Below are 27721 nucleotides of genomic sequence, written 5' to 3' on the forward strand. Positions count from 1 at the left end.
AAGACTATATTATATTTGAAGCATAATATCATGAATTAAAAAAAGAAAAAAAAAAAAAAAACTTTTTTAGAACAACTTCATTTAACGAAAATAACAAATATCTTTGTAGAAAGTTTGCAAAGAAAATAATTTCGCCTTAAAATCAAACAACATAATATTCAATACAAAATTCACCTATAGCACAAACTTAGATACAAAATTCACCAATACTTTTAACAAAATTCATCCATTCTTGAAATAATATAGTTTTTTATTTATTTATTTATTTTTTTGTACCATTTATTCATATTGGGTCTCCGAGTACAAATACTTAGTACTCTATTAGGAGAACATTTTTTATTTTTGGCAAAGGGGAAACAAGAACAAACCCACCTAGTGCCCTTTTCCCGCTTCCGTGGCTAGGTTATGGGCTCTAGATCTTTCTAGGCGCAAAACAACAACAACAAACATCAAATTAATCTTAGTTCCTAAAATATCCATCGCCTCATTATATTCCACCAATGGTCTTTGCTTAGCACCGCCATCTATAGGGGCTCAATTAATGGACACCATCACAAAATAGGTGGCGTTAGATGGTGGTGACATAATGTTGGAAATTCCTGATAAAAGAACAAAGAAAAGGAGAAAAAGCAAAGTGAGGAAAAATCCCACATAGAAAGAAAAGGAGTGTTTGTATATTGGAGTACTTAAATACTAAGCCACTACGGTGTACTTAGTTTAGAAAGTGGGAGGTGGGTCAGGCCTAGCTCGAGCCTTAGACCTTGGGGAATGCGATGCGTGGGTGGGTTGTGGTCCCTTTATCTTTTTGAAGAAATTTTTTATTTCTGATTGTTGGAGTTGATTTAAGGGTTGTTACACTTCCTTAACTTCAATTCTTAATTTACCGAGTTATGGCTGGAGAGTTTCCTTGTATTGTGTTAGCAGTTCACTTCTTCCTTACTCTATCTATATATAGGCATCTTCCTAGTTTGACGAAGATCTTTCTTTCCATCAATAGATTGGAATGAGTGCTCAATATATAGGGGATATGGTCTTTTTTTCTTTCTTTTTTCTGCATGATATAGCTAGCACCCTTCAAATCATGTTTGAGCCTATGTTAACTGATGTTGTAAGCCCCTTCGACAAGTTGTTGACTTACAAGTATGAACTATCGATCTAGCCCGCGAACCTCTTGTAGTCTTTAATGCTATTCAAGCACCAAACAAGAGCATAACCTACTTGTACATTGACAAATGTAAAATCTCCAACATTACCGTAATAAAGAACGGTAAAATAATTAATTAATAACGTATAAAGCATCCAATTACCACGGGATAAACTCGGTAATCCTCGAACTAGTAACTACTAAATAAATAAGAGGAGGAGGGTTTTAGAGAATCCAAAAGACTTAACTCATTTTTTGGGTTGTTTTTCCAACTTTACCTTGCCATCAACACATTTCACATACACATATAGCCGTAGAGCGATGAAAGAGCAGCACCAATAGCAAAGCTTAAACTCTCAATAATGGCGGACTTCACCGTCGAGAAGACTGAAGAGGAGCTTCGCAAAGAGCTTGAAGCTTTGCAGCGTCAACAACGCGAGGTTTTCTTCTCAATTTCTCTTCTTCTTCCTCAAATTTCTGCACCATTTTGACTATGAACTGTGGTTGCTGCAGATTACAGAGCGTATTAGGGATCCAAGAGGGTTTCGTCGCGGAGGTTTTTCTGGGAATTTCTTCCAGAAATTTTGGTCCCAATCAACGTGGTTTTGTCAGACCCGTAATACTTTCTTCTTCTTGTTTTGTTGTTTCATCAAGTTTTAAATTTATAGATTTTCTGAATGATTGATTGATTATAGATTGATAGGACGAATTCGAAGGATGAGCCTCCTGCGAAGCGTCGATTGTGTTCTGCAGTTGTTAAGGTTTTCATTTTTCTTTTGTTAAATGATTTTGTGGTGCCCTAATCTTGGAGTTCATGATATTAATCGTGGGTTTAATTTGAAATTGGAAATTATTCTTTATTTTGTGTTATGGATATAATTTGATGAATTGAAGGTGGATGGTGATGGGGAAGTGGCTGAAGGGGAAAATCCAGTTAGTGGAGAGCAAAATGAGGGTTCAGTTGCTACTATCTTGGGTCCGTTTAGCAGGAATGATCAAAGGTCTTCGGTTCTGCAGAAAAGTCGATTAGGTTCTGTGAAAAACGGTGATTTACGGGCAGATAATGTTAGTGATTTTGGAATATATGTGATTTCATGTTTTACTAAATTGGCTTTTAGTTTGATGAACAAGGTTTGATGTGTCTCGGGAATTGTGTTTTAGGGAGCTGATCATCAAGTAAAGGAAATTCCTAGAGTTTTGCCTAAAGACGAGGATCCAAGATTGGTTAATAGGAATAGGAGGATGTTGGGTCAACTTTTGGGGACCCTGGAGGTATGTTTTAACATTTAATTGTTTGCCCTTCTCTGTCAATGTTATCTCGGTGTGGATGAATTTTATGTATGCTGGAGCACAACTGTTTGTTTGAAGCTTAAAATCGGTTGCGGGAAGTCATATTCTCTTCATGTTTATTCCCCCTTGAGCCTGTGTCAGATGTAAGATATTTTTTTTTTTTTTGTTTTTGTTTTTTCTTTCCTTGAGAAAATCCTAGATTATTGCAGAATGTAAGCATTACTATATGTAGGTTGTTCATTAAGTATCATAATTGAAGCTTCCCAGTAGTCTTGTAAGTTGTAACTGTAACAGTGACTTAATGTTTTTATCACAATTGGTAGGGGGAGAGTGTCTTGATGTTGATACCATTAGTCCATTAGTAACATGTAACTATATTGTGATTGAAACCTTGTAGAGGTGACACTGAATTCTGCCTGGTTAAGAACATTGTTTTGCTACAGCTAATCATAATAAAATTCCAAAATTATTGTAATACAGGTTTCTTTGTATAGGTACATGGTAGTACTCTGTAAATGCTGTAAATGCTGAAATCTGACATCCTTTAGTTTGAGAATAGCCTTTTCTATACAAGAAGAATGACCATACTCTCCTTGTGCCAAGTATCACTATATCCTTTGATGTGCACAAGTAGATTTTTCTTATGAACACTCATGGTTATTTTTGGTCTGTGATGAGTACCTTTCACGTCATTTGATTATCGAACGAGGTGAAATGTGAAAGAGTCTCGTGATTACTCTGTTTTTAATTAAAATACTTCTTTCTGTTTTCAAATAAATTTTTTTTTTTCGTATCTTATTTATGAAAATGTCCAATCCAATTTAATTGGGTCTATGATATGGGTCCAATAATAGTGTAGTTGGATGGGGCTCGAATAGAATTTTCCAACGATATATTATAAGCTCAATTCCGATGAATAATGAGGAAGTTATAGCCTAAATATTAAATTGGATATTAAATGAGTTTTATGGGCGATCCAATGATCAAGTGGAGGGTCTATTTAATTATCGTTTTTAAAGTCATTAGGAATTACTTTAATTTTCTAGAATAATTTAGAAGGTTATTTTAAGTTTTAAAGAGATTAGGATTAATAATTATATTTTTAGAAAAGATAAAGAATTTTTGTTGGAATAAAACAAGTGTTTTAAAGGATTTAATATGATTTTAAAAGATAAAGTACGGACTCTAATTATCTATTTATATTCGATAATGGATTTCGTACGACTAAAATTATCCAGCAACATCATCGCGTCGCGATGGAGCCATCACCTCGCGATAGAGCTGTCGCGTCGCGATGGTCTTGTCGCGCTGCGATGGATGCAGTTTTATACTGATTAAAATTCGATCTTCTCCAGATGTTTTTCTCTATAAATAGGGTCGGATTTTCCCCATTTTTAATCATCAACAATCATCTTTTTATTCTTTCTCTCTAAAAGCTAGAAATTTATTCTTTCTCCTTCTTTCTAATCCTTGCCTTTTCAAAAACACCATTCGTCCGTCACGAGACTTAGATACACATAGCCAAGCTCGAAAATGCCTTCGCCCTATATGTGAAAGGTTGATACTTCTGAGGGTTTGGTCCCAAATCCCTATTTCAATTATTTAAATTAATTGTTTGATTTAATGTTTTCATTGAAGTTACTAACGTGTGTATTGTTTTGATAGAAAGAGATACGAGACAACAAAGTGAGTAATTTCAATTGCTATATTTCTATAGAAAGCATGCTTATATTATTTTAATTCCTAGTATCATGTTAGGATGTTATTTATTGCTTTCTAGTATCATGATTAAGTTGCTTCCTATTTTCTTCTATCATGTTAAGGCTAAAGCTTTATTGTTTAGTGACATACTAGGGTTTGTTATTAATCATGTTAGTATCATGCTTAGGATCTTACTAATATTATTATGCTTTGATGAGATTGAGATGATGATGTGATTTGTTGTATCATAATTATTATGTTGCTTGATATATTTATTGTTATTGCTTGATCACGCCCTCTCTTGCAGGTTTAAAGGGAATTTGTATTTGAAATCACATTTAATAAGATAATTAATAATTTTGTTTAGGCTAATATGATTTTAATTCAAGTTATCGTCAGTAACAGATTTGTTTGTGCATTAATATTCAACCAATATAGATTAAACAGGTTTAGGATTAATATATTGATTGTATGTTAGTTAGAAAATGCACATAAATATGAGAAGAATAAAGTAGAGGCCTATTTTTAGGACAGATTCAATCTCTTTTAGGTTGGATTTGTACCTTCATCCCCGAATATCTAGTCATGATTCAGGACCACTATGGAGTTAACGATCTCATGGATCGTGAAGGGGTGTAACCTTCACCATATAAACGGTTTATAAGTTTCTAAAACTTGTTGGTGACTCTTTTGCTCTACCTTCCTTTCCTTTGGACGCCATCATGCTTAAATGTATGATAACAGTGGGGTTCAAGTGTGGGATGCTTAAAATATTCCCTAAAATACCTCTACTTGATTTGTGAGTTTTAATAGTGTTCTTGCATTCCTTATTGGGTTGCCCTCATAAAATCTTCCCTGTGACTTTGAAATTTAATCTACTAAACCTATGTGACATGGAACTGCCCTCCCTGTAATAATTCTCTTTCTCTCACATGCTCTCCAAATCCCATGCTATGTGGGCCTTATTAACCACTAACTTTATTTAACTCAGTTTATATATTCTTCTTTCCCCACTATCTACAAAACCTATCCACCCATGCCCTACAAAACCTTTAATATGTGTGCCCAAACCTAGAAAAAGATTATGGCTCCATTTGTTTGGGTGTAAAACATTTTCATGGAAAATGATTTTCCTTCATTTCTCCATTTCCCTTTGTTTTGTTAAAGGGTAGAAAGCAATTTACCCATAGGTGAAAATTTTCTTTTTAGAGAAGGAAAGACATTTCCTTTGTAAAGAAGTATGACACAGTTTCCTCTTTACTCCTCACTTCTCAATTTTCTCCTCTCTATCCTTTCTCTCCCTTTGCTCTTGTTTTCCTTATTCTCCATAAGTTTCCTATTATCAAACAAACAATGGAAAATACTTTCCACAATCATTATTTTCATTGAAAATTGTTTTCTTTAATAATGATTTTCCATGAACGGTGTTTTCCATAAAAGCAAACGGAGCCTATATGTTGAAGGGGGGGAGTATGCACTTCACATCTTAGATAACACACTACCTCCATTTCATATTAAATGCAACAAAGGAAATTTTTTATGTCTCACAAATCATATCCCTTTGTTGTAATTAATATGAAACGGTGGTAGTATTAGGAAGTTGGTTACACATTATTCTCATGGAGAATATGTTGTTGCATTTATTGTATATTTTACCTTAAAAGGGGTTCCGTGATAGGAGGGATTTTTTTAAATGGATGCTTGAATGATTTGAATTTCAATCATTTGTTATAATGTTGAAAGACTTAGGGTCTTATTCATTTATATGCATTGATAAAATTAGGTGGAGCGGGGGTACCAAGTTTTCTTTGTGTTGTTTTCATTCTGCTACAAGTTTGCTTTGTGGGTGTTAGTAGGGTAGTGAAGATGTGGTGGTGTAATGTAGTTTTAGCTAATTTGTGGTGCCTCTGATTTAACGAAATGTGCATATTTTCCCCTAAACTGATAGAATAACTTAGTTTGCTTCTTTGTGGGCTATGACATGGACTTTTAGTACCCTGTAGGTACATAGTGAGAGAATTCAATGATAATTGCTATATTGTACTCTCTCCTTTCTTTTTTATTCTACTGACTTTCCATTTTAGGCATTTTTTTTGTTCTATTCACTTTGCTTTATTTAAAAAAAAAAAAGAAAAAAAAAACCATTTTACCCCTTTAAAACCCTCAATTAATACACATTTTTATTCTCTCTTACTTTATTTACTTTGTTCTTACATAAACCCACTTATTTACATTCTTCTCTTACTCTATCCTACTTTATCTTACAGTCACTCTCATTTTTTAATCAATCAGTCACTTAAAGCCTTAATCCCATAAGTGGGGTCGGCTACATGAACCAAAAGTGATTATTTTGTATAGTCATCCACAAAAATCTTCCTCCTCCATCTCTTACAATCAAATACCTCATTCTCATGCAAATCCATATGCTAACATGTTTCATATCATTCTTAACTCCTTCCAACCAAGTCGTTTTCGGTCTCCCTCTACCTCGTTTAACCTCTCCATGATCCCTCACATTTTTAATGTTTTCTTAAAATATCTATAGTAACTGAGTAGAACATAGAGAATGAGGAGAATTTTTTTGGCTGTTTTGGGTATTTTTTCTCTGTTCTTGAAAATTCTGCATCTGCTCACATATAGAAAATCTTTTTTATCGATAAAAAGGGGTGTGTTTGCTCTTACTGACTAATTCTTTAAATCAGATATTACTTGATACTTTATTTGCTAAACATCCGTAATTTGTTACTTCTTTCCCTACACGTTTCAAAATCTGTTGTATCAGTTCATTGCAAGCTTATATTGTGGTGGATTTCTTTTTCTTTTATTTTTTTGTTCTTTTTCTTTTGGTGATTATTATCCGTTCTGCTCTTTGCAGAAAGTTTGAATTTTTTTCTTTAGTTTTTTTAAAACTTTATTATGTCTTTGTTTCAGAAATTTAAGAAGCTCCTTGCAAAAAGCGAGTACATCTTTCCCAAGGTTCTTCACTGTTAGCAGACATGGAATGTCTTGCAAGTTCTAGTTCTATCATTTCGTTAATTGGCACAAATTCTATCCTTGATGCATAATTTAAGTAGTGGTCATTTATTTATCTTTTTATGTCTCAAGCAAAGCTGAACAAAGAATCAATGTTGTTATCAGCTATTTGGTTGTTGAATTTTATTTCAATGGTTTGCATTTCATATCATAACATTTAACATTGAACTTTGGTGCAGAGGTCCAAAAATTGTGTAGATCTTGCTGGACTTTAATAGTAATTTCTTGCTGATAGAGGAATTTGATCCTACTAGGCTGAGCAAAAAGCACGTGAAGAAAGTGAGAAGCTGCGGCAACAAGAGCGTGAACGAATGGCTGAAAACAAGAAGCGTGATTTAGTATGCTATCTATAAACCCTTCTTGTGTATTGGAGATTGTAGTGCTTTTTACTCTTCTTATTTTTTGTCTGATCCCAGCCACATCATGTATGTCTTATGATGTTAATTTTGTCAGGTACTTAGAGCTCGTGTAGCTGCCAAGGCCGAAGAGAAGAAACTGGAATTGTTATTTCTTAAATGGAGCGAGCATCATAAGAAGCTTACAAATTTTTTAAGGTACCCCCTCCTTCCTTAAATAAAAGCCCAACAGGGCACAGAGTTTTTGGGAGGAATTATTGTGGAGTGTTGACAATTAAAGTTGAATATAAAAAGAAGTGTAAGATAGTTTATTTCTAGGGAAAGTATTAGGGAGTTTTATTGATTTAATGTGAATGTAAAAAATAAGTTAATGGTTTACATGAGAAATGGGCTTTATATAGGGACGGAGGAAGTACCTTTATGTATTAGCTATAAGGATAATTTGGAGTACGATATTTATTTAAATTTCTAATCATTGAACAATTTTCTATTCTGCTGCAGGTTAATTTTACTTTAGGTCCAAAAAGTATCCATATTGGAAATTTTATTGAGCCTAAGATAAGTTTCAATTCATGTGCATGCCGTTCAAGCAACAGGATGACTTGATTTTTTACCTGGTTTGGCATGTGATATTAGGTATTAATTTAGGTCAATTTTCCAGTTATTATGGCTGATTAGAAAATATTTTTCTTTCTTTATGGTGACTCAGGACAAAGACAGAGCCACAAATCTATTACATGTTTGCTAAGTCAATGGAAGAGGATGCAGAGTTACGTAAACAAAAGAAAGAACAGGTGGGTTTTTAAACAATATTGTATTGTGTATAGGAAGCTGAAAACCCTATTCTTTTGAAAAAGAAAAAGAGGGTGGAAATCAGAAAATATTTATATTTTGCCGTATTTGCTAATTGAATTTGTTATTCAAGGAAGTCTATTTTAGAGGGCTCAGTATAATGTTTGTCACCGTTCCAAATTGGTAGCCCAAGCTGTTATTTGATTCCATACCAAATTACGTAGTCTACGGACAGGCAAGGGTAGCTAAAACTCCATATGCGTCATTGAACTGGAGGCATTCTTGGAATGGAAGACTGCCAGGAGAGAGGAGCTTTCTGCCTATCAGAAAGAAATACATGAGTAGTATATTGCTAATGTTGAAAAGGATATCGATAGGTTGATGACTGCAAGAAACTCAAGGCATGCAAACAATGATGCGAACTTGCAGGAAACCATGGATAAAGAGTTGGAAACGCATAGGCTGGAACATGGGCCCAAGGCACGAAAAATCCCTGGTGCAAACAATGAAGATGAAGAGGAGGTTGAAGTTATAAATGTTGGTGAGGACGACATGATGGATGATATCCTTGGCCTAGATGAGAATGAGAGAGTTGATGAGCCAACCAAGCTTGAAGAAGATGATGGCAATTCACAATTGAGTGCTCTGGAGTAATTGAATTGGAGGCTTTGCTGGTTTACGTTGATTTTTGTTTGGTTTCCTTAGGGCTTCATAGTTTACAAAGTCGGTTAGAATTGTGTTGAAACTGTGTTATCGTAGCATGCTTACTCTTTAGGTAATTATTGTAGTTGCGATGACTTTGGATACTGTTGTCCTTATGTCGTGGATGATTTATGCCCTGTGACAAAGATATGTTACCATTCTTGTCACTACTTTTCTTACAAATTGAAGCTAGATTTGACACAAGTATGAGAATTCTAAGGTGTTTATTTAAGAAATGATCGGTATAAAGCTTTAAACCGCGACCCATTCATGTGGTTTTCCTTGTTCCAATATTTATACCAAACGCCCCCTTGGAGAATAATTTTAAAATTTGTATTAGAAATTTGTGAATTAAAGGAAATGATTTTCTAGTTTTCACAAAAGATATATGAATATAATAATTAAGAAAATGAAGGGGAATTTGTTAATTATTCTCTCCTTTGACCATAGGCTAACGGACCACCTCAATAATTATAAGATGAGAGAGCTAATTATGTACACTCGGGTATATCGATACCCAAGTCATTTGCTCATTCGACCAACAAATGAGTAGGAATATTATTAGCTCATTGTTGATTAAATGAGCAATGATCCTGGGTGTACTGTACACCTGGGTGTATATAAACAAATTCTAGTAAAGAGATATCACCAACATAGCAGGATCTCAGTGTTGCAAGGTGTTTTAATTTTATTTATTTTTTTTATAATTATTTTAGATTTGGAAACAAAGGTGATGTAAGGCAACTATGGTGTTATCAACTTATCATCTTGTTGGCGTTCAAGACTCACTCTAGAACTTTTCAGTACTTAGAAACTTCTTGAAGTATCAAAATTAAAAAGACAATGAAAAGTTGCAAAGGGTGAAGGTGATGAACTATTGTGATTAATTTAGAATTAGTAGTAAAAATAGGATTATGATGAGGATTGATGACCTAATCAGGAATGCCCATTTAAGAAGCTAGATCACTAAAAAAAAATTATTTTTGGTGAACAACTAGTGAAACTGGATGTTCAATACACATCCACTTAAAACATTGGTTGTCACCAATAAACTATCTTCTATTTAAAAGTCATGAAGAAATGTATTAAAGTGAGCCATTTATATTGTTGGTATATAAATAAAATACACTTTAACACGTAATAGGGTTTGTTTGTAATCATGAAACTATTTAAAGGATTGATTGAACACTACTGTCTACAAGAAGTAGCTCTTAATTTGGATTTTCTTTTTAGAACCAATGAAAAAAGCTTAGAGCCATCTATGTTGTTGGCATCTTTATAAAATACACTTTAACACGTAATAAAAACTTGTTTAATTCATCTTATTTTTGCTTATCTGAACTTATCTGGTCTGATCTGATTTGAATGTCTGATTTGACTAAATTTTGACCTTAAGTGAACGATAATCTATAAGGAAAAAATATATCAAGTCGGGTCTTGTTAGATTCGTAATAATGTGTATTCTTATTAATATGTAATTTTCATAATTTTTTCACTACGAAATTAAAGATATTTAGCGATAAAAAAACTGCACATAAAACAATGATCTGATCTGAACTTATTTTTCTTATTTGATCTGATCTGAACTAATTTTTTTCTTAAATAAATAAAAGTAAGTTGAACTAAACAAAGCCTAAGGTTGGTTGTAACCATGAAATTATTGTTAGCTTGAGCTAAAGTATTGATTGACCACTATTGTCTACAAGAAGTAGCACTACATAATAGTATCTCAACTATATATTATTTTTTCTCATAGAAATAGGGTGAGAAGGAACAATTAGATTAAAAATGATAAAAGTAGCACTACATAATAGTATTAGGTTGGGGATATATAGATCGAGGTTGCACATCATCTGAATGCTGCCATAATTATCAAGTGTTGTTTGATAGTTTTTCACAATATAATCCCAAAGAGAATGGGTTGGAATATTATAATTACAAAAGTGTTCAGAATAACTCATTCTTGCTATAAGCTAATAGTAGTTGGAAACCTAACCACTTTGCTTGATAATCGGCTTCCTTGACAGTTTCTGTATTTGCATATACTAACTGGCCTCATTTTGAATTTCTAATTAGGTTTATGCAAGTTGTAAACAACAAAATTATATCACCCCAAATAGTGCCAGATGACAAGAATGTCAAATGCTCAATTGATGTGGTCTCAAATGTGAGCAAGGGTATTGCTAAAATGAATCTTTTTTTGAAAGTAGGTAAATCCTCATTTTGAACCCAAGCCCACTTTAAAGCCAATCAAAGCCTTTCAAACCTCAAAACCTTTTTTCCGAAACCTAAATATAATTTCCAAGCCCAATCAAGAGCTACTATACCCAAACCAAATCTTGAAGATTCCTTTGAAAGAAACTTTGACAATCCAAATATTTTTTGCAAGAAGCGTAAGTTGTACGTGCAACCATTGGAAGCTCTAGGGTGGGACATATGTAGATTCCTTGAAATTCTTGCCTCTAGTTTTGGCACTTTGCACAAAAAAATGCACTAGACGCCCAACCCTATACCGAGCGCCAAAGCCGCTTTTCCAAATTCCTTTTTGTTGCTATAGATAACCACCATTTTCCACCACTTTGAAGGAGAAAGGACAATTTTAAAAGAGCAAAACTTACTTTAATTAAACATTAAGCTTCTTAGAGAAAATATGACACAAAATTCTTAATTAATCCCTATCAAAATATAAAGCAATGCTCAAAGTTCTCCATTCAAGCTCATCAAACAACATCAAAACTTAAGTTCAAAGTCGTATGAAACTCAACTATATATAGTAAATCTTTTGGGTCATTATCTCTTTGATATTATTAGACCTAAGTGCCAAAAAACATCATACATGAATGTTTTTTTTGGTGGTCATACCGAAACCTATTATGAATTTAATGTTATTTCAAATATCAAAACTAAGTCAAAAAATAAATTATAGAGGACCACATACTCGTGAAGTTCCTCGTCCATGATTTTCCTTTTACAAAACCCTATTCTTTCTCATGATTAATAATGTTTGGGAATGAGCATCCTCCAAAACTAGCCAACTAATTTGGAACAAATCTAGTAAAGGATGTCACTTTAGAACATCCTCTTGCTTTGATTAGACTCCAACATTTTTTATTATTTATTTATTTATTATGTGTAGTATGCTAATTATTATTATTATTATTATTATTATTATTATTATTATTATTATTATTATTATTATTATTATTATTATTGCTTATTTACCTCACAATTCATTCATTAATCTTCGTCCCTAATTTGTATACTAATTATTGCACTATCTCTCTACTCTCTTACAATTTTGATTGTGTGTATGCTTTTTTTACTATCACCGTGAATCATGATTGATAAAAAAATCTATTTAAAGTTTCATTATAACTAATAAGATGATTTTTGGATAAACTAACCCGTTTAGAAACCTTGATAATCTTGATAATTGATAATGCTAATCAAAGTTATTCTTATATTATGTAATCAATCAAAGATAATCAACCCACTTAATTTAAAGCAAATTTAGGGTCAAAACGTCGTTACTACTCTGTATCAGAGAAGATTCAAAACATGTCATCTTTAGATCGAAATGGATAACTAAATCTTGGATCCGTTCTTTTGGTTCATTGGCCATTAAACTGGAGTTATGTTGGATTTTTCATCCAACAGGTTAAGTTACCTTATTACAAAAAATCGGTGGCGATTTTTCAAGGTTTTAAAGCTAAATTATCAAATGCATCGGTCAAATTAAAACTCGGCTAATGTATGTGCCCGAAGGCTTTGTTTTATGGCTCCTCAAGAGGGTGGGATTAAGAAAATCAAATCATGTGTGCTACGCCACAAAAACAAGACATAAGCCTTCATGGGCGGTCAAAAATTTAGTCCTACACAATCAGATAGTATTTTCTATTCCAATAACAATGCAATTGGATCATAGTAGTTGATCCCCACACTACACTTTTGCAACTAGAGAGCATAGTAGTTGATTCTCATTGTCTTTGAAATGTCCATTCAAGAGCTGCTAGAAAAACCATAGTTTCTGCCATTAAGGGTTCAAGAATGGTGGTGCTTCTCTTCGCAGCTATAATTACCAATCCATTTCCACCATTTTCGGTGGGGATGTGAAGGGGGGGGGGGGGGGGGGGGTGTTTCTCTACCAAAATGCTTAAAAACAATATAGAAAAAATTAACAACATTAATCTGAAATTGGTCTAGTTTTCTAGGAAGAATCCAACCTTTTGATTATTCCTCGGTAATCCAGTTCAATTTGGGGTATTATCTTTTAACGAACATTTATGACCTATTACGTATACTATAGGTCAAATTTTTTATAAAAAGAATTATGTAAAAACATTAAACAATCTCCTCCGTCACACTATTATCAACCACCTCCCCAGCCTCCCACCACTTTGATCACCTTCTTCTCCACCATCACCTCCATTCTCCTCCTATACCGACAACCTATGCACCCTCTCATTGGCAACCCTAACCATTTTCACTCAGCTGTGGTGTGTGCAAACTGCAAACTCATTAGTTGTTTTGAGTTGCTCAATTTTGTTGTTATTGTTGTTGTTGGTGGCAGTGGTGCAATGGGTGGCTACGAAAATGGTGGAGCACCAGGCCGCACAACAATGGTGTGTGGTTGAGGGGTGAGTTGTGAGGGTGCTACGTATGGTGGATGGGTGGTGTGGTGGCCGCTGGTTTGTGAAATTAGTGCTTCGTTTAGGTCCTATGTTAGGTTTTTGCTTGTGTTGGTGTTGAGTCTTCGAAGGCATGGTGATGATGCTTATGCACGTGGGTGATGAAGGTAGTCATAGTCAAGTGGCGAAATGAAGGGAGGAGAGAGATGAGTGGTGGAAAAATGGAGATATGAGGTTTTTTTTTAGAAAATTTGTATTTTACCACCCATAAGTAACTCACTTTTTGAAATTACCACACAACAACAACAACAACAACAAAAAAACATTTAAAATACCACCCAAAAACGACCAAAAAAAAACATAAAAATAGATTTCATCACTATTTAATACTTAAATTAAATAACAGTTAAATCTAAAGTTCTTAAAACATAACTTCGATTTTTGTGTCAAAAACACGTTGTTTAGATGTTTTGGAGGCCATTTTTACCCTTTGAATCTGATTTGAAGTCAATATTTACAATAAATTATTATAAGTGTCACGTTTTACGTACTAAAAGTACCTCGGTTTGATAACACACACAAAATGAGGCATTTTTTTTAATAATAAGTTGTTAATTTTGACTATAAATCGGACCCTTGAGCAAAAGTGACCCTCAAAACTTTTTAAGAGCATGCTTTTGGCACGAAAATCAAAGATAATTTTGTCTTTTATTGACGGTATTTTAAAATTAAGTACTCTCTCCGTCCCTTATTGATAGTCCCTTTTAGCCAATTTTAAGTCCTAAAATGATAGTCCCATTTGCTTTTTTCAAGTACCATTGATATTAATTTTTTTTTATCAAAATTCCCTCAAATTTGCAATAATATTTGTGCAAATTTAAGTTTCCTATGTAAATTTTATTCATGTACTTTTATTACTTTCTCTCTCTATTTATTTAGGTACCCAATGTAAATTTACATTTTCAATGTACTTTTACTAGGGGGCTGCCCAGTTAATCTCTTGGATTGTTTTACTTTGTCAATCTTCGCTGCCAACTCAGCAATCATCATTAAAGTTCGATGAGTCAGGTGCTGACGGTTGCGCTGACAAAGCATATTTGTATTGACGCCGTTTATTTCCGTATGTAAACAGCGTTTGTTAATGAACGGTAACGTATTGGATAAGTTTTAAGTTTTATTCATGAATTATTTGGTAGGTAGTAGTTGGCTGTTTGGAGGGTCTTAAAGCTTAAGGCTGTAGTAAACATTTCTTGCTTAACAAGTTTGAACTGATCCCCAAATAATCAAAGTGATTGAGAATCGTTGAAAGGCTATGTTTGCATCAAGGATCAGCCGTATGCAAAGGATTTAAAGAATTGAGCTTGTACATTATCGGTTCTTTGTGCCGTGCGCATAGAATTATTTGGTAAGTGCAATTTAAACATTATATTAGATACAAATGTTGATACTCGTTTTATGTTATTAGTATTATCTGTATATTATTAAGTATGTAATAGTGCTCTAAAAAATATTATGAATAGTATTTTAAATAGAAACAGATTATAATGTATCTTTGCAATATTAGGATAGAAGATAAAGTTTTGAATGTCTTAATTTAATACGTAAAATATAGATGTGGTAAAAAATATAGATGTAACAATGTTATAATACGGTTTCTATTGTAAAATTAGGATAGATTATATAAATTTTGTCTTACCTTTTTTTTTTTTTAATATGTATAATATAGATATGGCAAAAATTATAGATCTAGGAAAAATTATACAATATTTTTTTTTTGGAACAAAAAACTATAAATCTGCATATAAAGGGAATTATTAATTTATTATGTATAATACAAATAAAGTATGGATTTTTATTAAACGAAATCTGTTGTAATCCTAGGATAGATGATTGTAGATCTTGTAATAACAGTATACTTAACTGGATTGTACCAGGTCAATATACTTCCAATAATTCAATGATTAAATAAATAGAAAGGGTTTGTTTTTAAATTAAAAAATCTATTAAAAAAAATAGATTGAAGATAATAAATAAATGGAGAAATAGAACCATTAGTGTGTGAAATAATTTAAAATTTGTAAATATATAAAATTTCGATGTACAATAATGACAAATTGTTATATCTTTGTTGTTGAATTACACTCTACAAATAGCATTCTGGTAACTTATTCTATAAATATAAGCCATTTTAATAAATCAAATATATACAACTTTCATGTTTTGTAGCAGGCATTGAAAGTGAAACCATTGTGATTAAGAAGGATTGAAACCATGGAGGGTAATGGACTTGAAGAGCTGAATCTTCACGATACTGTGAGTGAATTTGGGTGTGGAGATGGTCTTGACATTGTTGAATCTGTAACTCGTTGCACCCCGTTAAGTGAGGGACAAACCACACCGATGAGCATGGTGGTTGAAGATCCAACTGGGAAGCAATTTCAGTCTCCAACACTAACTAATGAGATAGTAGGCACGGTCGTTGGTAGCAATAATGTGCGCATAACAGCCTCTATAGACCCTCCTATGGTGGGAATGGTTTTTAAAACGTGGCAAGATGTGGAGTCCTACTACAAAGAATATGCAGAGCAACAAGGATTTGGAGTAACAAGGGATCAAGGTGTGTATTCTAAAGGTGAGGGTAGAGACCGTATTACAACAACATGGAAGTGTGAATGCTAGGGTAGACCTGATATGAGGGTGCGGAGGGAAGCGAAGAAAAGGGCTAAGGCTATGGATGTGTCTGGTTCAGGGGGCGTAGTTGGTGGTGCCGTGTGTGTGGATGAATTAAGCCAACGGAAGAGGAAGTCAAAAAAATGTGAGTGTAATGCAAAGATATATGCAGGGCTTAATCATGAGGGGGAATGGGTGTTGAAGAAAGTGGTATTAAAGCATGATAATCACACCCCTACACCAGGAATGTCTAAGCTAGTCAAAGAGTATCGTATGAAGAGCTTTACTAATAGAGATAGGAAGAGGGCACTGAACTTCTACGACGAAGGAGTGCCGATGTCACAAATTCATGGATGCTTGGCAGCGGAAGTAGACGGGCAGGAAAACGTGGAATATACTGTTAAAGATTTGGCGCATGAGGTCTGTAAGGAAAGAAGGATGAAAATGGTTGGAGGTGATTCATCAGCAATGATGTCTACTTTTCTGAAATTTAAAGAAGGTAACGAATTTTTTTTTCATGCCCAACGCGTTGACGAGCAAGGGAGGTTGAAAGATGTTCTATGGGTTGATGCGCGTAGTCGTGCGGCTTATGAAGAATTTGGTGACGTTGTATGCTTCGATGCCACATATCTAACAAATGAGTATGAACTACCATTTGTTAATTTTGTGGGTGTCAATCATCATGGTCAGTCTATATTGTTAGGATGTGGGTTGATTTCTCATGAGGATTGTGATACCTTTAAATGGGTATTCCAGGAGTGGTTGTCATGTATGAATTACCGGGCCCCTAATGCCATATTGACAGACCAGGCTGCTGCCATGAGGAAGCCCATAGAGGAGATTCTACCTCAAACTCGACATCGATGGTGCATTTGGCACATTATGAGAAAGATTCCAGAAAAACTAGGGAAATGTGAACGGTTAGTATAGCAACAACATTTTTATTATGTTTTATTTAAAGAGCATCTCCTTCGATTATCTTGTAATGAAATTTGCTATGATTTGTAGGTACAGGGATTTCAAGGGCTTGTTGAAGGCTATAGTTTACGAGAGTGTAAATGTTCAAGAGTTTGAGAGCCGTTGGAATGCGTTTATTGCTAACTACAACCTGGGGTGTAACGATTGGTTGGCAAGCCTATACAATGAGCGGCATATGTGGATTCCAGCGTACATGAAAGATTATTTTTGGGCAGGGATGAAGACTATGCAACGAGTTGAGAGCATAAACAGTTTCTTTGATGGGTTTGTGAATCGAAACACCAAGCTTTTTGAATTTCCACACAAGTATGCTAAGGCTATGGATAAACGCATTCGTGATGAGATAACAGCTGATGCAAAATGTGCAAAATATGTGAGGAGGCTTGTGACTGGGTTCACAGTTGAAAAGGTATTTCAAAGATTGTATACGGACACAAAGTTTCAAGAGATACAATCAGAATGTGCAAAATTGATGTACTGTTACTGTAGTGAGATGAAGGCCTTGACTGAAAATACTATTCAATATGTGATTGAAGACCGTGTATGGGTTGTTCCAGAAGGACAGAGTGAGGAAGTTGTAACCAATCGGAGAAGGTTTTATTCTGCTATTTACAATAAGGAAACGAAAGAGGTAATATGTGACTGCCGGAAATTCGTAACTGATGGGATTATGTGCAGGCATATGATGCGGATACTGGATCAAAATCTCGTGTTTCAGATACCAGATAAGTATGTACTCAATCGTTGGCGAAAGGATGTCCTTAGGAAACACACTGCCATTCGTGTTTCGTACCATGATCCAAGTAAAAGTGTTGAAGTCAGACGGTACAATAAGCTGATGATTGACTTTGAAGAGTTGTGCGAGGAAGCTGCTGCTTTGGATGACGCTGCGGTGGAACTGGTGCGCATAGGTTTAGCTCAATTAAGGTCACAAGTCGAACAGTGCAGGGGTAACAGGTTTCAAGAAAGTGTTGACATGTCTTTTCCGGGAGAGGCAAATCAATCAGCCTCATTTAGGACTGAAAAGGGAAATACCTTGTCAAGTGTTCAGCAGCTTAGCCAACAAGTCGACATGAATTGTGACTTGGACAATGGATTTTCACATGTATCCATTTGCGGTTGTGATGTCCCTGTCATAAAGGATCCAGTGCTAAATAAAAGGCCTCGAGGTAGGCCCAAGGGATCACGAAACAAGACTTTAGCCAAGATGGGGTTCAAAAAACCATATTGCAAAACCAAGAAATCATCATAGCACAGCGATAACAAGGCTATAGCAAGCAAGAATGAATGAAAACAAGAAAGGCAAATGCGCGACCAACAAAGCAAAATCCATCACCACCAAAGGAAAAGCTGGCGCTAAAAAAGGCACCAAGATACGCAAAGTTGTTGCGAAGAAAAAAGGCAAAAGCGCCACTAAAAAAGCAAAATCGGACAGCAGCAAAGGAAAAGCTAGCACCAAGAAAGGAAACAAAGGTACCAAGAAAGGAAAGCTTGTTGAGAAGAAAGGCAAGACTGGTACCCTCAAAGGCAACATTGGCGCAAACAAAAGCAAGGCTGTACAGCAGAAAAAAGGAAAGGATATCAACTATAATGACGCCGCCAACATAATCAAAATCACTGAAAACAACACCTTGGATACGCACAACAAAGTCACGTTTTCAACATTTAAATCCAAGGTAATATTGAGCACTAGATTATTTGACTTTGACTTTATTTGCTTCATAGCCCTAACATTATCTTCTCAGGTACCAAAGGTTAAACTACTTACTCAGTTAGAGCCCCAACCCGTTGATGCAAATGTTCAGAAGACTGTAAGAATTTTGTTTGTATTGGTTGGATTTATTGGTCTAGAATTTAGTTTGGATGCTAACCCAACTTGTATACGTTGTACACAGATCAAGCGCAAAGGCAATACTCAACTCCAAAAACCGAGTGCTTCAAAGGCGTCAAAAGTCAAACATTGAACCTGTTGTCACTTCAAATTACGATTTGTGTCGTTTAATATAATCGAAAGTAGGGGAATATCACCTATTATAGTCTGCTTATGTTTAAAAAAGTCTTTAATGTATTTGTCGTGAACAATATGGTTTTTAAGCACTCCTAAGTGATTTCCTAAGTGATTGATGTCATATCAATTACCACTTTTATTATTAAAACTTATTATTTGCGTCATAATGTAAGCATTGCAAAAAAACTCGAATAATGTTTATGCTACCTTATCGAGTTCTACAGTCATTAAACAAAACCAAATATTTTATAAATATTACATATATACTACAAATGTTAAATAGGCCGGATCCTGGTAGATCTGGCCTTAAATAAAAAGGGTGGGGCTGGCTGGACTAAGGCTAGTATTGTATGGCCCAATCTGGATTAAAGGTTATGAAGAAAAGCTCGGTCCAGCCCGGCCCATTCACAATTTAAAAACAAAAAACGATACCCAGCTAAAATAATCTGAACCCACTAATCGTTTTCATTGCATGGATTTATTCAATAAATTTAATCGTTTTCATTGTCTAACTTCTCTATAATGTAGCAGATAGCCATACTAAAACAACACCCAAATATCACCAGTGGTCGTAAAAATAATGCAGCTACTCTAGTTACCAGTATAGCCAATTACAAATTCAAACTAACATCTACATGACGATCGAATATGGTAATCGGCAACCAAATATGGTAAATTCACAGAAGAAAAACATAATATAGGAAGATTGTAATTTGAGGAATTTATATCTTTATTTGTATTTATAATTTGAAATTTGGGGAATGTTTATTGAGTTTATAAATTTAAGAAAATTTGTTTACTGTTTGATTGATTAGAGATGCTTTAGTTTTTAGATGAAACCATGTACAACAGTAGCTAAGAGTAGATAATATATTTCATAAAATTTTATAGAGCCTACAAAGGCCCGGTCTAGCCTTGTTGAGTAGCTGACAATTTATGAGCCCAGACCGTTCAATTAATGGACGACCCTAACCCTTACATCATTGTGTCAGGACTTTTAGTTGGGCCCCAATATAATTGAAAAGCACTAATAAGTAATTATTCCCAACATACACATCGTTCAATACAACCATAATTAAAATAACAACAGCACTACAATCACATAAGTTCATAACAGTTTCTCGTGACATAAGATTAATTACTACTAAATTTTAACATCATATTCCTTATGAGTAGCCCTAACAATCAGAGCTTATAGATGTTTAGTATTCCGGTACTCGTATAGCCTTTCATCCTTCAAACAAGACCATGTTGTCACTCCTCGTCTAGATAAGATCCCTGCATTGTATCTGGTAAGGAACACAGTAACATACATCGTAGTACTAAGATTACCGTCTTTCTAAAACTAATAATTCGCTCTAAACAAATGGAACATATTATAAATTTATAATGTTATTTGTTAAGCAATTGTTAGCAGTACAATGGCAGTGGGCTTTGAACATTAGGAACACAGTCTTACATAGTTACACTATAGTCTAACTATATTTTAATGGCTAGCCCGATTTTACATGGGAGTAACTTACTAACGTATAATTTATCTTACATTGAATAGAAACATCTTTATGCCATGTTTGGGTTACAATATTTCTTTATGACATTATTCTACAATCCTAAATTAATATGGTTGTTTAATCCAACATTTGAGTTTTAGAATTATCCCAATTTTACCCCGAGTAATTTATCCCTAAATGTTGGTTGTGTAAATTTGTCAACTTTTTGATAGTAAAAGTTGGAAAAAAAAATAAAAATTCAAAATCAAAGAAAGTTATAAAATTAATGCGCAAACATATATTTCTATCAGATTAAATAGTCAACTTAAACATGTGATTTTATTTGGCCAATGTCTCAATTAATATTTTTAAATTACACAAATTTATTTGAACAAAATTGAAATTGTAACATTGAAATCAATGAATTTTCATCATACGTGATTATCTAAATGCAACACTATCCAATATTCATTTTAACCACTCATGAGTCATTAACCAATAATAATTAAATTACATATATCGATCACCATAGACATGCATATTGAAATCTAATTTAAGTTAAGGCTTATACCTGAATTATAGCATTGATTCCGTGCATGGTAATTGTTATTGGTTCAAAGCTGATGTACCTTGTTTGCCACATGACCACAATACCTCCTGCAAATCCACAAGGCTCGGAAATCGTCCATTCATCAAATGGTAACTTTCTTATGATTTCCCATGTACCCTGCACGCTTACCCTGACCTCAGACAACACCATCATATGAGGTTGATGTTGTTCATTCAGTAGACGAATATTTCTAGAGAAAGATTTCCGACCTATTCCCCTTGCATTCTAGTACAAAATTGACAGATTACTCCTTGTCGGAAAATGAGGAAAATTGTCTGTATTTCCCTTGATTTGACCCACATAATCTCGTTCTTTTCCCGATTTAGGATCGATGAGAACATTTGTCCTCGGAGTTAAAGTTATTTCAACTTTCCTTCCTTGATCAGGTGATCCTTGTTCCTTCCATCCAGCTGTAAACTGCATTTGTCGATGACTCCTACGACAGAGCACTACTTTCAATGTGTTTGACCAACTCATTGTTTTGATGGAAATCGGGAAGTTTTCAAGAATAATCTGCTGCTTTCGATGAGGTATTTTAGGTGGAGGGTCAACCAAATTTTCAATAAATTCTGGTATGACTAACAAAGAATTTTCCTTATCTAACTGCTCCATACTCCAAAAGAATAGACGTTTAACAGGCTCCGGGAGAAATATCAGATCGGCAATATCTGGGAGATGTGCAGGAAAGAGATCCCCTTGGTTCGACAGCATTTTTAGATCCTTCCATTCCAACGGAACATCCATCGGGTTCATAATGAACTTTCTGATCAGATCCGCTTTCGCATTCTCCACATCATCTAACCTTTTAGTCTCTAGCATGTATTGAATTTTGTTAGGATTGAGGTCCGATATTCCAGATTGGGGACTTAGTTTCCGTAGTTGTATATATTTCTGGGGGAGGACGAGGAGTGCATGGAGGAGATGGTGTAGGGCTAAGTGACCTTGGTGGTGTTATGGAACGAGATGGGCTTGGGGAAGGTGATGAGAGATATATCTCCCTCACCGGAGACGGCTGGTATGTCTGCTTGTTGGACACCATTTTGATTAATTATTCAGGAAAACTGATATAAAATTCAGGGTTACGGTGATGGATGGGAAGAAGACTGAATTATGGCATTAGGGTTTTAATAGTAAGCACAACTCCAATTAGGGTTCCCTATTTCATTTAAACTCGTACGCATAAGGGGATGATACCACGTGTACGGCAACGATAACATTATTATATTGTCAGTAATTTTTTTAATAAAAGTCCACGAAACGAGACACTTTAGGTAAATTTGATCCTACTTAATATATAAAAATGTAGGATTAGATAATAAAATATATTTACTCATTTACGTGAAAAAAAATAAGATACAATCACTATGCTAGCTGTAAATCAGTTTGGTTAAAACCTTTTCCTTCTTTAACGGATAGTGTATTTAATTATGGTACAACTTTTAAACTTTTTTACTGTTGCTATATTCAGATACTCACATCAACTCATACTCCCTCTGTCCCTATTTTTTTACCCCATTTGACTATGCGCGGTTTCCAAGACGCGTTTTAAAACTTCTATATTTTTATTTCCATATACGTAAAAATTATAAAAACATAATATTAATAAAATATACAATGAGATGAATCTAACAAGACCACTCATGACTATATTATCTTTTATAGATTAAAGGTAAATTATGGTCAAAGATTTTAAAGTTTGACTCAAAAAAATGGCAATGGGGCAAAAATAAAGGGACAGAGGGAGTATTTGGTAAGAAATGTTGGGTATATTTATAAAAACTTTAATTACTCTTTAATCTTAACATTCGCACTAACCACCGTACTAAGTTGATTTTTATTTTTATTTAATATTTTATTTTTTCCGAAAATTTTAAATAGGATACATCCTTCACAATTCACACGGTATTAATTACTGTAAAAAGAATTACAATATAGGATCATAGAGTAAAGACTATCCATATTGGAATCATGTTACAATTAGGGGAAGTAACGTTTATTAAATATTAATGGGGTTATGTAATTATTAAAATACACAACTAAAAGAAACATAACAAACATTACTAATAAAGTAATAAGAACCATTAATACATTCATAATCTAAATAAAAATTAACTTGATTAACCTCTCATTCAAGTACAGAATGTTGTTGAAATATTGCATAGACAGCCCACATGTTCAAATTTATATCCTGCATTCTCTAAAAACTTAAACCCAGGTAAATTATATGTACTATTCTGTAGATACTACATACTTAACTAAATTTTACAAAAAATTTAATCAATAATTACTTTCATTTCTATTCAGTCTAAGATCACCATAGTGCACCTACATGGGCTGCATCATGACCAAAGTAGTACTAAATTTTTTAATAAAGGACTGGATGACTTACTAATTTTATAAACCTCAGACATTTTACAACATCATCCTCAGTTTCTTGAAGGAAAGACGAAACAGTTTAAAAACAGACCTATCTTCCACAGAATGCCCACCTTTTTCTTCGTCTCCTTAGCAACCTCCACAGCATTTCCAATTTCCGGATCAACGACCTTATTTTGCCCCTTGAAAAATTCTTCAAACTTGTTTCTTGTACCCTTTTCCAAATCCTGTAATTTGCGAGAGTATAGCAAATCCCCTAAAGTAACCATTTTCACTACTTTGCTAGATCCACAACGTGAGTTTGGGGGCGTACGCTCTTGTTCACGCAAACCTGGTGTTGTGTAAACATTTGGTGAGAGGATAGGGAAGGAGAAGCTGTTTTTTCTGTTAACAACCATATTTGCGATTGGGGGAGTAGCATCCTCCAAGGTCGGTTTGGCTGTTTCCACCACTTCTTGATCAGTTTATTTCCTAACTGAACGGAAATTTTGACCACTAAGCTGGAACTCAATCATTTTGTCGAAATCCATAGAACTTGGATTTGAACCCCACCTGACGCCATATCTGCAAAAACTTAATAAAGGATCGTATAGTTCTACGACCGCCACAAATAACCGATCCCTAGGCCCCAGGTTAAACATGTTTTTTTCATCTTTGAATAGTTTTGTTCTTGGTAATGGTAGATTTTCTTCATCTGACATTGTTATGGCTTCTTGTTTATCAAGATTTGGGGTTTATTTTTGTAGCCTATTATAATAGTGTGATTTGAATTGGTTTGAAGGGGGGAATGAAGGAGTTATGAATGTTATGATTGTTGATAACTTTATATCTCAAGTTCTCTACTAGTTTAAAACAATGTAATTAATAAACAAGAAGATGGTAGTTGGTGAAAGAAAATGTCCATAAATAGGGGCTGCCAATTGAATTAAATGATGTGGAGTTTAAATTGGGTTTAAAAGGAAAGCTCAGTGATAAAGTGTTTGATCCATCGAAAGGCTTCACTATTGGCTGTACATGACTTCAATGATAATCATAAAATATTGGGCAATATACTAACTCCGCTTCTCTGTAATTGGCTCGTGTAAGTTGTCTTGTGAACTACATGTTGAGTTCAGTTCAGATTCGATAAGTTCAACTCAATTCATCTAAATACAGTCAATCATAACATCCCCTATTATTACTATGAAGGAAAATGAAATTCTAAAATTTGTATACGAAAGTGACTTTAATTCGCACAAAATTTGGTTTTATACTTACTAATTAGCTGAATATATACATACACGCTTCAAAAAATAATGAAAAATGATTTGAATTAACTATCCGACCAAGAAGACTTAGTATATTCATATTCACACAAACAACCATAAAGGCCAATCGTAAGTAAGTGTAGGGCCTGCGGGGTTATATTAATGGCTTTTTAAATACTATTTTGGTGGACCGTGCGATGCTCGGGTTGTTTGGTAGGCATGTAAAGATTGATAATAATATATGTGACAATATTAGTTTATTTTTTAAAAAAAAAAAAATATCATAGTAAGCTTTCTTTAATTTGCGTATATAGGTGTCGTGTTAAATCTACTCATATGCCGGTTTCTTGGCTTTACATATTATTTATATGTTATGATATGATTTTGTTTTGTAGTACATAGATAATAATTAAAAGGAAGTTTTTCTCTACTGAAATCAGACGTAGAACTTTTTAAACCCATGGCTATTCTTTTTTTGGAAGTTGATTGAGTTAGAACTTATTTATGTATCATAAACTTAACTTTTAACATTGTTATGACTCAAAATTTATATTTTTTTATTTGGAATATTAGTGGTATTCTTTGGGAGATATAGATTAACAAATTGCGATTAGATGAAAACGTAGTTTGGTAGATTATATTAATCATGTAGTAATGTTATATTCAAATAAAATTATAAACCACGGATCATTGCACGGTTCATAAAACTTGTATTCATCAATATCCTTTTGTTCTAAAAAAAATACAAGTATTTTTATTAACAGTCTCACATTTAAAAGTTTTGTAAAGCAAATAAAATTAGGGATTCCTCTGCTAATATAAGGCTACAAGGCTACATCTGACAATTCAAACTATCATTATTTCATTACCAAGTTCTTGTAATTGGTTGTGACCCTTGCCCAAAATAAAAGTCATTGCATTAGTTACTGCTAATGTAACTACAACCAAATTATCAGTAGGTAATGATGAAATTTGTGCCCAAACTAAAAAATTATCAATATCAGACAAATTGCTTAGTCAATGATCCATCACTATAAGTTGCACTAATACTTCTTAAATTTTTAAGTGCTTAAGCTATCAAATGACTTCTACAACAAAATTTATTGTATGCATGTTACCCTTAATAATTGTATATAAAACAAATATTGAATTCATTTTTAATTGCATACAAAAATGAATCAATAAACTTTTATAGGATGTAACAGGTATCTTTTATCTTAACCATTACTTTAGGGGTTACTTATAAAAAAAATAAAATAAAATAAAAAAAATAAATAAAAATATTTGGGCAAAGTTAAATGGGGATAACGATACGTTAAAAGCAAATAACTTAAAAACACAATAATATTTATTTTATAAAATACCGACAAATACATTCAAACATTACATAGCCGACCATACATACGCAACATAGTACGTGCAAAATGATAATCATAAAGCCGTACACGAATACAAAATCTGTGTACAAAAGTTGATACCTTCCTACTTAATGCATAATCATATTAAAACCTATGATCACTTCAATTAAACACACATAACTAGACTACTAGACTTATACGCAAACCATTACCATTTACTTTAATACTACTTAAAGTACTAATCTAGCGAAATATTAATTAAACCATAGCTGATTTTTTTACTAAAGCACCATAATTACGGAAAAAAACCTTGTAAGCTTTTGTTACCCTTACACCTACTTCAACTGTCATAACTTCCTCATAAGTTATAAGACTTACGTAGTCTTAACTTTATAAGCATAACACATACACATCGTCCTCGTTAAAGATTTCAGCATCAAGCACGGTGTGACATGAAGTGGCGATTGTGCCCTCGTGTGTCATATTGAGTTTCTCCGGATTCACTTTTGTGTATTCAGCCCATAAATCATATAGCCCTTGCAATGGAGCATGCAACTCACCACTTACTTTGACAACAGTTGGGAAAGTGTAATGTTCACGCACGTAAAAGTGCTTCACCCTGGTATCTAAATTGAAATCTGGATTCTGTAAAATCAACATACAAAATAAAAGAAACGTAAGTTAACTATTGTGAAAAACGGTATAATATAATTATATTGTTTCACAAAATAAAATAAACAATTTGATCAAAGTAAACCTTAGCCTGCACCAACAAAGTATCTCCGCTGATCAGCTCAAGAGAAATTGGTGTGTCCATCATGTCGACGGCTTTCCCTCGTTTGTACAACGTTATCTCATGAACCTTGCGCTCGACTTTGTTTGCGTAATCATGGTAAACGCGACGAAGAGTTTCATCGCCTCTTACATAGTACATGACACCAAGGTCGAGCTCACTCATGCTCTTGACCGTCACTGAGTACAATGGTTGCAAGTTATCGTAGTTAGGGTTTGGGGATTCATACGGGACTATAGAGGGAACAAATCTTTTTTCATTAGGACCTTTGTTGGGAGGAGGAGTTACAGCTAAAAAAGCAAAACCCTTTTTTGGGGATGGAAAAATGTTTTCGACATTTGCCCTCCCCCCAGATATGTCTTGGTATACATTCAATTGTATACCTTCTTGACTAATGTTCAAGTCAGGAACATTTTTTTCAGCTTCTTCTTCCATGTACATAATGGCCTTAGCCCGAGACTTCTTTATCCGAGCTAGTGATCGACCCATTAAAGACCCGGACCTATTGGCCTTGAGTCGATCTATGTAAGTTCGACGGGAGAGGT

General features: G+C 34.0%; 1 protein-coding gene and 1 pseudogene across 2 annotated transcripts; both read left to right on the top strand.

Annotated features, from left to right (window-relative positions):
• Positions 1-1418: 1418 nt before the first annotated feature.
• LOC145586263 (uncharacterized) lies at positions 1419-9258 on the top strand (annotated as a pseudogene). The gene is made up of 10 exons (XR_014100868.1): positions 1419-1584; positions 1658-1760; positions 1840-1905; positions 2039-2209; positions 2306-2416; positions 4100-4120; positions 7423-7506; positions 7622-7722; positions 8234-8318; positions 8504-9258. The product of XR_014100868.1 is annotated as an uncharacterized LOC145586263 (transcript).
• A 7079-nt stretch (positions 9259-16337) lies between these two features.
• Positions 16338-18546, top strand: LOC145583933 (protein FAR-RED IMPAIRED RESPONSE 1-like). Its single transcript, XM_081640882.1, has 2 exons — positions 16338-17236; positions 17325-18546. The coding sequence occupies exons 1-2, from the start codon at positions 16338-16340 to the stop codon at positions 18544-18546; spliced, it is 2121 nt and encodes a 706-aa protein (XP_081497008.1).
• Positions 18547-27721: the final 9175 nt, after the last annotated feature.

The sequence above is a fragment of the Chenopodium album genome, chromosome 16 (genome assembly GCF_948465745.1).
Source record: "Chenopodium album chromosome 16, dcCheAlbu1.1, whole genome shotgun sequence".
Classification (NCBI taxonomy): domain Eukaryota; kingdom Viridiplantae; phylum Streptophyta; class Magnoliopsida; order Caryophyllales; family Amaranthaceae; genus Chenopodium; species Chenopodium album.